Source organism: Gymnoscopelus braueri (assembly GCF_963280865.1).
Source record: "Gymnoscopelus braueri genome assembly, chromosome: 9".
Classification (NCBI taxonomy): Eukaryota; Metazoa; Chordata; class Actinopteri; order Myctophiformes; family Myctophidae; genus Gymnoscopelus; species Gymnoscopelus braueri.
This window is the reverse complement of record NC_137610.1, coordinates 25,503,521-25,518,181: the sequence shown is the minus strand read 5'-3', so window position 1 is coordinate 25,518,181 and position 14,661 is coordinate 25,503,521. Positions and strand designations below refer to the sequence as shown.

General features: G+C 40.6%; 1 protein-coding gene across 2 annotated transcripts in view; it reads right to left on the bottom strand.

The window, feature by feature from the left end:
* abcc8 (ATP-binding cassette, sub-family C (CFTR/MRP), member 8) overlaps nt 1-11,172 on the bottom strand; it is a gene marked incomplete at its 5' end in the record, with an annotated part of 85,777 nt that extends 74,605 nt beyond the window's left edge. For both annotated transcript variants that reach the window (XM_080437048.1, XM_080437049.1), the window contains 2 exons: nt 2,145-2,307; nt 11,152-11,172. In XM_080437048.1, the coding sequence (XP_080293174.1) occupies nt 2,145-2,307; nt 11,152-11,172 (184 nt within the window). The remainder of the gene's footprint in view (nt 1-2,144; nt 2,308-11,151) is intronic.
* Between the last annotated feature and the right edge of the window lie 3,489 nt (nt 11,173-14,661).

Sequence of the window (14,661 nt, the reverse complement as noted above, 5' to 3'; positions counted from 1 at the left end):
GACAGACAGACAGACAGACAGACAGACAGACAGACAGACAGACAGACAGACAGACAGACAGACAGACAGACAGAGAAAATCTAGTCATGGCAGTATGGTTTATTCTAATCTACTTTAAATACAGTTCACACCACTTGTTCTAATAATGATCTGATGATGTTCTAATAGTGATCATCTAGTGTGAAACTAGAGCATCAGAGATAGGAGGGTTAATAGTTTGGCAAGACAATACAAGAGTATGTTGCTTTATATTGCTTTGCTTTGTATTGTATTGTATTGCATTGTGGGTGGGTAACAACCTTATGTCTTAATAAGTAGGATTCCTCTATGTACATAACCCACGCTATATAAAAACATCTCTAGCAAAATGGCAAATATTTGCAAGAAACTAGTCACATTCATATCAGAAAGCCTTTCCAGATTTGTCAGGTGTTTGAAATCATAGACTGCGTCAAGTTGAACAGTAAAGCTTCCACAACCTCGCGGTCTATTTTTGGTGACAAAGGTCTTGGAGAAACAAGTATAGCACAAGGTGACAGGGTGACTGATGTGAAGATATGTTGTCTGAGAAAAATCACACTCACACCAATGAATTAGTCTTACCTACACCCAAAAAATCATTCCTGTAGCAGTGTGTCTGTTCTGCTGTTATTGTGTACAGGTGCATATCGTCTCCGTCGGGTGGAAACATTATGTCCAAAAACAGTTACTTTTCAGGATTGAAATAAAATAATAGCAAAAGTAGCTTTGTGCCGCGTTTTGAGATTAGGGCGTTAATTTGTCATAATTTGTCCCTTTCTTATATTGGGAGTCTTGTTCTTCCATATTAACCCTCTCCACATGCACTCATACAACATGACTGTGATACGACTATGGTGACTGCTGTGTAACTACAGACATCTACTGTAACTGGTTTCAAACAGGCACACGTGCTGACTCAAACACACACACACACGCACACACACACACACACACACACACACACACACACACACACACACACACACACACACACACACACACACACACACACACACACACACACACACACACACACACTCAGAGAGAGTGTGAGTATAATGAATCAAGGACACAGAGCCACTAGGCTGCAGTGATAAAGAGCGGCAGCTCTCTCACACACTGATGATGACACTAATGGAATGGCCGGCAGCCAGGTTGTGTAACATAACACCTACATGATGGCTCTAGACACTGTTTCCAGCAGAAAGGTTACATTTGTTCATAAAGAATAGAATACTAACTTAATAACTTCTTCACACACCATAGCGGCTCAGGGAACATGTCCTTCTGCCCTATCCCACGGTGTACCAACGGAATCAGATTTCTAATGGTTTTATCTTACGGAGCACATGCATGCAAGTGGGTTAGAAGCGCTCTACTCAAAAACCAGAGTGGATTGCATGATAAGACAAGATCACTTGTCAAAGAAAAGGACATAATATAATGCATTTTAACCACTTAAACCCTCTATACTTAATAAACTAATACTTAGTTCTCTGGAGTCGACTCTGTACATACTTCTTTTTTCCCTCTATACCAAATGTCTTTGCTGAAAGTAGCCGATGTACAAGCTGACGTGTCACATTGCAATGTGTTGAAGCTTGTAGATCATCAATTTTCTGCACATGTTTCCCCCCTTAATAGGGAGGGTAAGGTTAAAGTGGTTAATATTCTTGCATCTTTATAGCCACCATTGTAAATTATTCAGTTATCCTCCTGTAAATAATACAGAGGTATGTATTTTTACCCTGTTTCTTTGAGTAGGTCACAAAAAGTAAAAGGTACAAAAAGCAGACATAATCATAAAAACATTGTGCAGGCCAGGGCACACGTGTTTCTAAATGCATCCATCTCATGCCAGACCCTTGTGCTGTCGAGGTGTCACCTCGTTCCTCATCCAGTGAATGTGTGAGGTATTCATGTGTGTGTGTGTGTGTGTGTGTGTGTGTGTGTGTGTGTGTGTGTGTGTGTGTGTGTGTGTGTGTGTGTGTGTGTGTGTGTGTGTGTGTGTGTGTGTGTGTGTGTGTGTGTGTGTGTGTGTGTGTGTGTGTGTGTGTGTGTACTCTCAATTAAGGGGTGTGGTGGACCATGGGATCTCACCTCACCACCACAACAACACTCACCGATGAAGAGGATGGGAAAGGTGATGAAGAGGAGGAAGACATGCGGCACGACGTTGATCGCGTCCAGGAAGCAGCCATTGTTCAGGACCCCCCGGTCTACTTTGTACGCCACGGAGTTGTTCTCACTCCCGCAGAACGCCAAGGACATGGTGGAGCTGGGACTCTGCAGGGAGGGGGGGAGGGGGGTAAACCGGGGCGAGAGGACGAGGAAATAAACGAGGAAGAGGAGTGGGGACAAAGACAAAGATGAAAGAGCTCTCAGAGCATGTTTGGTAGGAGTGCAACACAGCGGGTGTCCCTGTTAGTTCCAAAGTGACCCCTTTCTCCTTGCTGTTACATCCTGCTTCCCAGTGTCGGATCCAAGGAGCGGAGAGGAGTGGAGACGGAGATAGAGAGAGAGAGAGAGAGAGAGAGAGAGAGAGAGAGAGAGAGAGAGAGAGAGAGAGAGACAGAGAGAGACAGAGAGAGAGAGAGAGAGAGAGAGAGAGAGAGAGAGAGAGAGAGAGAGAGAGAGAGAGAGAGAGAGAGAGAGAGAGAGAGAGAGAGAGAGAGGCAGTCACAGTCCAGAGAGTGGGAAGCACCGGCTCTCTTTTCTCCTTGTTGGTCTAAGCAGCTTTCCCGCGCAGAATGGTGAGAATTGCCTGCATGGCGTCTCCCTCCAGTCCACAGTCAACATCCTCTATAACCAGAGCTAACTTGCACAGCTCCGCTGGAACGCGCGCAGCGAACATACTCGCTTGCATGTTCAGCTCACACACGCTCACACTGGTGCCTCAAATATGACACATAGATATGACTAGAGAGGTATGCTGCCTGCGGTGCACCTGCTGTTCCTATCTTTGCCAAAGGGATTCCAGAGTCACAGCCTTATGGGAAGAAGACCGGAGGAGGCAGGCTGCATGCGAAAGTGGCAGCCTGCTAGAAGGCGCAATGGGTGCTCTCTAGGTAGGCAAGTGTGTGTGGGGAGGCGGTTATTTGTATGAGAGCGGGAGAAGGAAGGAGAGAGAGAGAGAGAGAGAGAGCGAGAGCGAGAGAGAGAGAGAGAGAGAGAGAGAGAGAGAGAGAGAGACTATAAGGAAGCGAGAGGGGAGCTCCAGTGATGCCAACGTCATAACGGTATGTGTGGATCATGTACAAGCTCTCTGATCTCAATCTTTTCAGTCCTGTTACAAAGCCCTCTGGATGAGGAAAAGCACGATGTTGGCTGAATAATTAGGCTGCCCACATGAAGAAAACACACTGACATCAAATATTCATGAAATGGGAATGCTGAGGCACCAGTGTGCTGAGAAATTGTCAGCATTCACAGCATTCTCATTTCATGTAAGAATGCTGTGTTGTGAGGGTGGTCTTAGGGGAAAATAGCTGTAAATGACAGAGCATATGACCTACTAACTATCTTTCTGTCAAAACAGACATGGAATGACCATTATTTGGTGGTTACGGTGATTTCTGTTGTAGCCTAATCCTAAAACCTGTTTAGCTCATACTGACCTTCATACAGAGCATCACGTGATGCCAGAGAGAGAGAGATAATTTTATTACATTTAATGTAATAAGCAATTTACATCCATGATGATTTACATGATCTTGTGGTATATATGCTAGGATCACACACCCATTGTACATTAAAATGACTTCATACCATAATCTAACTATCCTGAACTGAGAGTCGTTTGATTTCAACCTAGAATGATCAATGCCCGTGTTGCTCCGGGTTTATTAACCGCTTAATCCGTATATTTCGTAATTTGAACATTTTTTTAATTATATTTTTGACTTGCCTAAAATAGGGAGAGCAGTGGGAAAGTGATTTAGGGTTGTTGTGACGTAGGGTTGGTCCCAGCATAAAAAACCCACAAAAAAACATACCCTGTATACATGACTGGGACCCAACAAAATCCTTGGCCCACAAATTATTTTCCCTCTACTTCGAAACTCTTCACTGAAAATAGCCACGTTGCAACGCGTTGTGAGCTTGTACATCTGCTATTTTAGCCAAATCATTATGACATTTCCAGAAGAGGGTTCACGTGGTCAAGTAGGTTCTGCAGGGGAAGATATACTGCTCTGTGAAAGGTCAAAGGTGGTTTCAATGTGAGTGACCGCACACAGCAGAATGTCTAGACGTGTCCACGTGATCTCTCATCTTAACACCCGAGCCGAGGGGAACCCGACACCCCCAAATCAGCCCACTAACTTCCTGTCCCACGCTGAATACCTCCCTGTGTGGGCGGTTGGGAACATGTGAGAAACCATGCTTACACTATGGGGACACAGTGTAAAGGACGTTACACCTGGAGGACTGGGCATAAGTTCCAAATCTGTTAATAAAAATGACATAAACATATGAAACCCAAATAAAAGTAATCTTGTGTAATAATCTCAAATAAACGTATAATGCTAGGCTGTTTTTTAGGGCAGTTAGGATTCATTAGAATGCATCTCTCTCTCTCTCTCTCTCTCTCTAGGCCAGTGGTTCTCAACCAGTGTTCCGGGGACCACCAGTGGTCCTTGAGGGGGTTCCAGGTGGTCCCCAGCTAAATGATGGAGAGTTGGTAACCAAAGGGACCCTTATAGATCTTTAACTCTTGAGAGTGTAAAATGACCTCACGGTCCATTTGGTTTCATTTTACGCTCTCAAGAGTTAAATTATTGTTAAACATCTGCATTACTTAATTAAAGAATTGTTATTTTGATCAACGTTTGCCTGTCATCTCTCCTATGGTACCACAGTGACATCAATACAGATGGAATTGTGACAAAATCGTATCCAACGATAACAAAATATTCTAAGTTTTGGGTCTGAGAGTCTAAATCTCATCAAACAGTGGTAGTGGGGTTCCGTGTCAATGCAATTTTTAATTTTCATTTCCGATTCTTGTGAAAGTTTCGTTTTCACTACTAATTTGAAGGTAAGGGTCTATAAAACAATTCTGGTCGAAGATATTTTCACCCAGATAAAAAATGTGCCTCTAGGGGGCGCCGGCAGATGCCAGCCCTAGCTAAATATGTTAACTGTTGTAACTTTTGAATGGATTATCCGATCTGAACATATGAGATATGTATGGATACAGGATCAGGAGTAGCATTTGGTACTTCAAGCATATTACCCATAGAATCATTTTCATTTTCCAGTATTGGCGCATATCGTCAAAAATAGATATAGTAGGGGGCCGAGTATGGGTAATTTGTTGTTTTAATTTCAAATTGATGTGAAAGGTTCGTTTTCACTACTAAATTGAAGTTAAGGGTCTATAGAACATTTCTTGTTCATGTGTCAAGCACTCAGATAAAGAAAATGGCCTCTAGGGGGTGTCAGCGGTTCCCAACCCCACACCAGCCATAGAACAATATGGGAACTGTTATAACTTTTGATTGGATTATCCAATATGAACATAATGAGGTATCTATGGATTCAGGATCAGGAGTAGCAACTGGTACTTCACACATATTTCCCAAAGAAGCAATATTTCTATCTGCACATTTCCACAAGAATTGTCAGAAGAGGTCTATGCGCTAACGTATGTGTCGGAATAGCATTAATTTCCATTTTTGTCTCCACTACCCATCTATCTACTTGAATAACTAACATTACAGTGTCTTGCTATGTAAATTATTATCATTATAATTATTAGTAGTATTACTTTCCATTTTAAGATAAATCATTCCAGAACAGCATGTTAAATGTCTTTCAATATAGGCAGGATTTCTATTAATATATGGCATACATGTTTTTTGGGGTATTAAGTGGTGCTGAATCCAAATCTGCTGTATGCCCAGCTCAAAATTGACCATTTAAAGATGGCGGCCACCACTATGCTGAACTATATTACGTAAAACATATTTTTGACTACACAAGGCAGAAACTTGATTGAATTTAGCTTTTTAGGTTTTCATATGGGGAATCCAATCCCATATTCTGATTTGAGATCAAATGTGAGGAACGTGTTTAAAACGTATATTGGGAAAATTGTCATTTATAGGGGATATTACAAACAATTTGGAACAAGTTAGGCCTAAGGGAACCCGTGACAGCTGGAAGTCCAGGGAGTCCTGGGTTGTCCCCCTTCTCCCCTGTACAGTTTTGATAAGCTCCAGATTCGAGGGCTGAGCAGGGCCATTAAGGGTATAAGTTAGATGGGCTCATCAGTGGGGATACAGTGAAGAGACATGGCCCCTTATGGGCATGGAGAGGGTGTGGAGATCAGTGCAGAACTGTCATAACATACAGTGTCTACTGGGTGTCTTGGAACGGGTAGAGGCGGAGTGTAGCAGGGATAGGGTTTACCTTTGCTTGTTGCTTTTTATCTGGAGCTTTTTAACAGCTATAGGGGAAAGGTGAACAGTCCATGATGCCCTGTGCTCCATTCTCCTCCATATGATCCTAGTGTAACCAACCTCCAGGCCCACAAGGGGCCATGTCCCTGCTGCTATCGGACAGACAAGCATTGCTTTCTGTATTCACCTGTTACAGCCCATGCCATAATGATAAGTCACTGATGACCACTGGTAATATTACTTAGAAACAACCAGACTCTCCTGTGAGCCAGTCTGACATAGGGATATCCTTGTCTGCCTGACACCACTGGGGACTGACCTGCATCGCTACCTATGTCTGCCCACGAGCACCCATCTTGGGCATAGGAAGAGCCAGCCGATCCGCATGGAGGTCCACTTGGGATGAACGTATCCAGTGATCCAGACCGACATAGGGACACCCCTGTCGGCCGTACGCATAGCCATGTGGTGACATGGAGTTCGTAGAACCACCATCACCAGCAACCGACTCACATATCAACACTCTCTCTAACCGGCTATGAGCACTCCTCCTGGGCTCACAAGTGCCCCACTCTACAGATTATTTATTTGGCAGCTGTTATGAGATGGGAAAGGGAATCAGCCGATGGAGTGCTTTCTTGGTCCCCATAACTTTGATCTTCCATGCTCCAAGTGCCCAGGGATCTATCCAGTGACCCCCATACTCCCCTTTACCCACCTGAGGGGCATCCTAGACTCACTAAACTCATAAACCAGACCCCCTATTACCTCCAAACCCACCACCCACTCCATACCCTCTCTACCCTGATAGCCCTGTTACACTCATCCAGACAGTGGGTTCTGATAGCTTTGCACCAACCTTCACACCCTGGCCCATAATAGGCCATGTCTCTTCACTGTATCCCCACTGAGTAGCCCATCTTCCCTATACACCTGATGGCCCAGCTCAATCCCCAGGTCAGGAGCTTTTCAAATCCATATATTGTAAGTACTTATTGTACAGCAGATATGTCATAAAGTCATGGGATAAAGTTGGTTGGAAAACCTATTCACAATAAATGACAATTTACCCAATATAAGCACTTTCCTCACATTTGATCTCTAAATATGCCATTGCATTCCCCATATGAAAACCCAATAAAGCAAAATGCAATCCAGGTTATACCTGGTTTAGTCAAAAGTATATGTTGTTTTAAATATATTTCAGCATAGTGGTGGCCGCCATCTTAAAATGTTCAATTTTGAGCAATTATCAGCCATTTCTGAGCCATTCTGATTTGGATCCAGCACCCCTTATTACCCCTAAAACCATGTATGCCATAAATGAACACAATTTGCTTTCAGGGTTAAGATTTTTGGAAATCTGACCTACATTGTAGACTAATTTCGATTGTTGCCATTTTGGAAAATCGGTAAAAAAAACAAAAACATTTCAATCTGGTTTCTTGACACTCAAACTAAAATTGTTCTATAGACCCTTATCTTCAAATTAGAAGTGAAAACTAAACTTTCACAACAACTTGAAATTACTGACTGTCCAGGGCTAATAGAAGTTAGGTGCAATTTGAAGTAATTCAATGTAAATGGCAGCCATCTTTATTTTTTTCCCATACCAGAATATTCAAAACATCAATATTTTTAACTCCAGTTGATCCCTCACACAGTATTGACTTGATATAGCAATAAAAAAAAATATCACACAGCAAATTAAGACATTTATCAAAACATCATAATTCTGATTTTGGCCATTTTGGAAATGGGGCAAAAACAATATTTTTTTTCCAATCTGGTTCATATATCTTCGAGCCAAATTGTTCTATAGACCATTATCTACAAATTAGAAGTGAAAAATTAACTTTCACATGACTTTGAAATGACTGAGTGTCCTGGCACCCCACTATGGTCCGTGGCTCAAATGCAGAATAAATAATGGACTTTGATATGAAAAGGGTTGAAAACCACTGCTCTCTAGGCAGATTATTTTCAAAATGCCTGCATCAATGTAACACACACTTTTCTCTAGATATAGCGTACAAATTCATCATGGAAAATTATTATTATATATAATTTCAAGGTACACTGTTCAGATTAACGAAATGGGCCATGCCGTAGCTGACCGGATAGTATTTTGACAACATAATTGCAATATGCCCAGTTGGAGTACGGTCAGAGACCTGTGTTGCATGCTATTCTGCCTCAGCTCTCTGACACTCTACAGTCTCCTCTCTAAATAAAGCAAAAAACTATTAAAACTAAAATTTCCATTGCTCACTAGCCTAAATCTACGATTACCTCCGTCCATCATGACTTTGACAGGGGACATTTTGAAACATCACTGTACAATTTAAAAAAGGAAGCCAGAAGAAAAGCTGCATTTAGACAGAACCTCAGATGAACCGTGTGAAGCATCTCTGTGTGGAATGAGAGAGAGTACTCTGGAGCAGTACTGACCACTTCCTATCATTATTAATACACACAGCTGTAACCAGTAGTGAGCTCTGACCAGGGACTGAGACCTTAACCCATTAAAACCGGGAACGCATCTGTGTAACCGATTAATTCAGTGCCATTCTTATTTATGGCAGTTTGGTTCTGAGTGCCACAGCCAAAATTCATTGTAAAAAAAAAAGTGCTCAGGAGCCGAGATACAGCCTTTTTCAGTAAGAAGTTAAACAAGAAGGGAATGGAGCAGCAAATCTTCAAATCATCATATCTTCAGGTCAATTCAACTCAATTCCTATTACTTTGACAGAATAACAAATGATTGAAAAGGTTCCAACTATACTTAACCACCTAAATGCGATATACTGTACTTCGTTGACCAGTAAAAGGGCCCTGTCCTTTTTTCCGTCTACACCAAATCTCTTTGTCGAAAATAGCTGATCTACAAGCTCACAATGCATCACCTTGCAATGCGTTGTGAGCTTGTGAAGATCTGCCATTTTTGCCAAATACAGAGGCAACTTGTGTGAAGAGCTCTCAAGCTGAATATGATGACTACTGTAGCGCATAACCACAAACCCAGATACATGCCATATGTGGCTCCCTGATGTTGTAGTAGAACATTAGTGTAATGTTACACACTACTGCACTACTGCTACTGTAGGACAATGCTGAGGGACAGAGGTGAAGGGAACCACATGTCTGCACACTATGCTGTATGCCCTCTCTCTCGCTCTCTCTCACTCTCACACACACACACACACACACACACACACACACACACACACACACACACACACACACACACACACACACACACACACACACACACACACACACACACACACACACACACACACACACACACACACATTGCAGATTGGCAGAATGTGCCAACAGTCTGCCGATTTCACGATTTATGACCGTATTTGAGCACACTGCACACATTTCGCTGTTGTAAATATCTGCTAATGGACATTAATTGGATCAACCTTGTATGTCACTGGGAAGATTTGTAGACTGGTAGACTAACAGAACCAAATATATGCTACACATTCTTTCAAATTCAAAATAACCCTTCAATACAGCTAATAGGCAGTAACTAGTAGGTTAACTACACTTCAGTAGTTGGGAACCTTTACTACTTTCAGAATGCTGTAGCTTTTAAGTTATTTATTTCACCATGTAGCTGGGTAGCTTGACAAAAGCTACATCATTTACATTCTCAGTGGCACATGAACATAAAATAGCACAACAGATGAGTTCTGGGTGCAGTTTGTCCATTACATCAAAGAGAGAATTCCCCATCTCCATCCATTTGTAACTTATTCAATCGTAACATGTCCTCAGCTACATTAACATAATTTACGAGGACCACTGCAGGAAATAGGCAGTTTTATTTGGTGTCATCCTTGCTGTTTATTGTATATACTTTACATCTACATTTACCAAATAACAAAATCAATCAATTAATCAATCAATTGCAAGGTATAATGTAACTTCAATGTAACTAGCAACATTTACCTATTAAGTGTAGATTTGTATTTTGAAGGAGAGCTTTGTAGGCTACTGTAGCTCAGTTTGATGAAAAGTAGCAAAGTAGCTTAGTTAGCTAAATATTTAACATCACTTGACCAACATTGTTTGAAACATGAAAGTCATAGGAAAACATAACTACAGTAAATAATGGGCAACAATTCTGAACAAATTAAGTTCAGAAAAACCAGCAGTGGTGGAAAGTAACTAAGTTCAAGTACTCAAGTACTGTACTTAAGTACATATTTGAGGATGTTTTACTTTACTGTAGTATTTCCATGTTTCTATACTTTTACTTCTACTCCACTACATCTCAAAGGCAAATATTATACTTTAATTCCACTACAATTATTTGAAAACTTTATAGTTACTTTGTACATTTTGATAATTATTACAAAACATACATTAACCACTTCAGCCCAATAAACATTTCGGCCATTTGAAAATAGTTAATCTACAAGCTCACATTGTGTCACAATGGGCATTGTGAGCTTGTAGATCTGCTATTTTCAAAAGATTTTTATACATTTTAAAAAAAACTTGAAAGCTTCTGAAATGGGGACATTCTGCATAATGAGTACTTTAAGTACATTTTGTTGCCAATACTTTAGTACTTTTACTCAAGTAAATTGTGATTACCTGACTTGTACTTCTATACGAGTATTTCTACATTGATTGATTGATACTTTACTTAAGTAAAACATTAAAATAGTTTTCCAACACTCCACAACTGTCCACGAGCACTTACCGGTTTGTACCGTGCGCCCATCTGGTTTCAGCGACCCTCACAGACTGAAGACAGATCTTGACAGTAAAGTGTAAAAAAGATTAACTTCAAACTGAACGGACAAGAGCTAAAACGTCTAAGACATTGTGAGACACGTGCTGTCTCACTGATGAGATCCAAATAAACGAACGTGTGGACCGACGTCAAACTCAAAGTGAAAACAAAACACTGTCAATCTAATCTCACGAGTGCATCTGACTCCTCACGTTCCTCGTTGTGGTTGTGAGAATCCATCACGTAGGCAAATAAAGACTAGGGCTGGAGGCTGAGCCAGTGGAGCTGTCTATGGTCCTGAAACCCATGGGAGCAACGAGGGGGAGGAGAGGAGAGGCCACTCTCTGACATCAGCTGAATGAGCCGTAGTAAGTGACTACAAACACGCTCCATGCGACGCTTACACCGTCAATGGACTGTAGTCACGTACAGTCCATTGACGTAGGCTACATTGACAAGTACATTTACTCAAGTACTGCACTTAAGTTAAGTACAATTTTGAGGTATTTTGACTTTACTGGAGTATTTCCAAGTTTCAATACTTTTACTCTACATCTCAGAGTCAAATATTGTACTTTTACCCCATTACAATTATTTGACAACTTTAGTTACTAGTTACTTTGTAGATTTGAATTATTATTACAAAACATAAGCTACATTAACCACTTCAGCCCTATTTAACCTTTATTTGAAAATAACCATCTAAGCTCACAACGCACCGCATCGCTACAAGTTGTGAGCTTGTAGATCTGCTTTTTCAAAATATTTTAATACATTTTATACATATGATAACTTGTGAAACGGGACATTCTGCATAATGAGTACTTTTACTTTTGGTACTTTGAGTTTATTTTGATACTTTTGTACTTTTACTCAAGTAAATTATGATTACCGGACTTTTACTTGTAACAGAGACAGAGTATTTCTACATTGCAGTATTGATACTTTTACTTAAGTAAAACAAAATAAAACTTTTTCCACCACTGCAAAGAACACGCTCCATTCATCACGTATGCACATTATGAACCGTGTCAATGACTGAACATAGATGTTTGTTACATAACAGCTTAGTGTGGGATGCTGTTTTAGAGGCTTGTATAAAATCCAATGGGGTGAACAACTATGCGGTTGCACTGCCAAAAAATTACATTTTATATTTCACAGTGCATACATACCACATTTTGATTAAAGTAATTCACATTATTATTAATCTAGGCTAAGTAATAAAACATTCAGTAATTAAGCTAGCCTGAATCTCTCCCTTTGTGGATGTTTTCTAATCTTTTTAAGATGTTACATACCTAAGAAGTAGAAGTACTGTACGGTATGGCTCATGGTTACACTATACTATTGACTAAAAAGAACTGATGCCTTGCTCTGCAGTATAGAGCACTGAGGTCTGATGTCACTGCCACTAGAGGGCGCTGTTTCACGGGTTTGTGGCTTTATTTTTTGTGTTGAAATCCCCATTTGGGAATCTTAGATCACGTCATATAAGAACTGTGTTCCAAACATAAACACACCACCCCCGTTTTTGTCAGGGGGGTGGCTCTGCATCGTTTATGATATTCATTCATATTTGATACAGCCGATTTCTGGCGAAAATGGAATGAATTCTGCCTTAAAAGTCTTAAGAACTACTACTTCCGGGTCTGATATCACTGTCCCTACAGCAGCCGCGTTCATGGGAAATGTATAGTCTTTGGGTTGTTTGACTCGTTTCTAGTGTTTATATTGTGTTACTCTTTGGGTAAATGTGTACATTTACACCTTCAGTCGATGCTTTATATCCATATGAGTAAAATCGCCGGGGTGGCGTGTTTATTTTTGGAACACAGTTCTTATATGAAGCGATCTAAGATTCCCCAATGAGGATATCAACACAAAAAGTAAAGCCACGAACCTGCGAAAAGCGCCCTCTACTGGTAGTGACGTCAGGACTTCGGTGCTCTATGTTGCCCCCTGTGGACATAAATAATTGCAAGAGGCTGCTTGAATTGAGGGAATCAGCTGAAAGAAGCTCACCATTTTAAAACAACACTGTCCAGTAGTGTATTGTGTATAACAGAAATAGGGGTAAATCAGCATCAGAGAGGCAAATGCAGTGGTTAAACCTTTATTGATCTTTGAAGAGGCAGATTACAGTGGAGTTCTACGATGGACAGGAGATTCCTTTGCAATACATGTGTGATGAGACATGATGGTAATACACATCATCAGCAGATGTCTTGATGACTCAGTATAATCAATATCATTACAAAAAGGTTATTGTGGTTTTGTCTTGATGCACTTTTGATCTCGAGGAATGAATCAAATGAAATGTGATTGAGTAGAAAGTGACTGGTGTAAGAGTTGTCGAGAATGAAACTTCTTTCTTCTTGGTGAGTCTGGTTTGTTTGGCAGGTTATTCCTAGAAGAATGTCCTGGAGAGCAAAAGAGAAAACATTTAATCAATAAGGCGTAACAAAGAATCAGATCTACTTAAATTCACTGCAAAAAAAAATTGGTAGGTAAATGAGTAATGTGTGTTGGTTTGGCTTGTTTTTAATGCCAGGCCAACACACATGCAGAAGAGTTTTTTGACAAGGATCATAAAAGGTTTTAAGTGGTGCCCAGAGTTTATGAGTAATCAGGTTTTTTTTTTGGTCTAAAGGATGAGATTAAAAAACGTAGCAACTTCTTGAGTATTTTTGCATTGGATTATTGCGATCCAACATACAATGCTTTATGTATTGGACTTTGCAAACATCTGGTCATCTTGTATACTCAATGAAACAAATCAAACTTTGGGACCACAAACCTCCGTGTGGGTCAGTACAAGCCAGTACAGTAGAGTAAAAATGTATTGCATGTAGTGCATTTCTCAAGGCTGTCTGTGTTGAGAAATGCTGATTTTATTTCAATAACCCAATGCACAGGTAATCAGTGTGTGTGTGGGAATTCAGTTTTTTCTACTACTGCTATTTGTATCAGTCAAAACATGTAACAGTCCCTTGGAACAACATCAATCAGAACAACTGCTGAAGGCTGGCAGGAGGATACATTTGTCAAAAAACCCATGACCTTTGCCACTGGGCAATTCCACAGAAGCCATGTTTAGGGTTGCATATTTGTTTATATATGGCTCACTCCATCACTCTGGTCACACATAAATTATGTTAGGATGGGCCAGTGTTGCATTGGTGGAAAGTCTCTTCAAGCAAAGGAGACCTTGCTGTTATTGATGAAGCTTTTGACTTTGCCATTAGCACAGCAGAAAAGAGAACACTGTGCTTAAACAATACTCTATAGACTAAATACTATATCTGACATATTATGCTTCCTTTTTACTCTGTAATGTTAAGCATGTTGCTGTCCATGTGAGAGATGTGGTATGTATTGTCAGTTAAACATGAATGTATTATTAACATTTTCACTGATTTGAGGTCTATATAAAATGTGGCGGACCGAAGACTTGCTGTTATTTCTGATTGACAG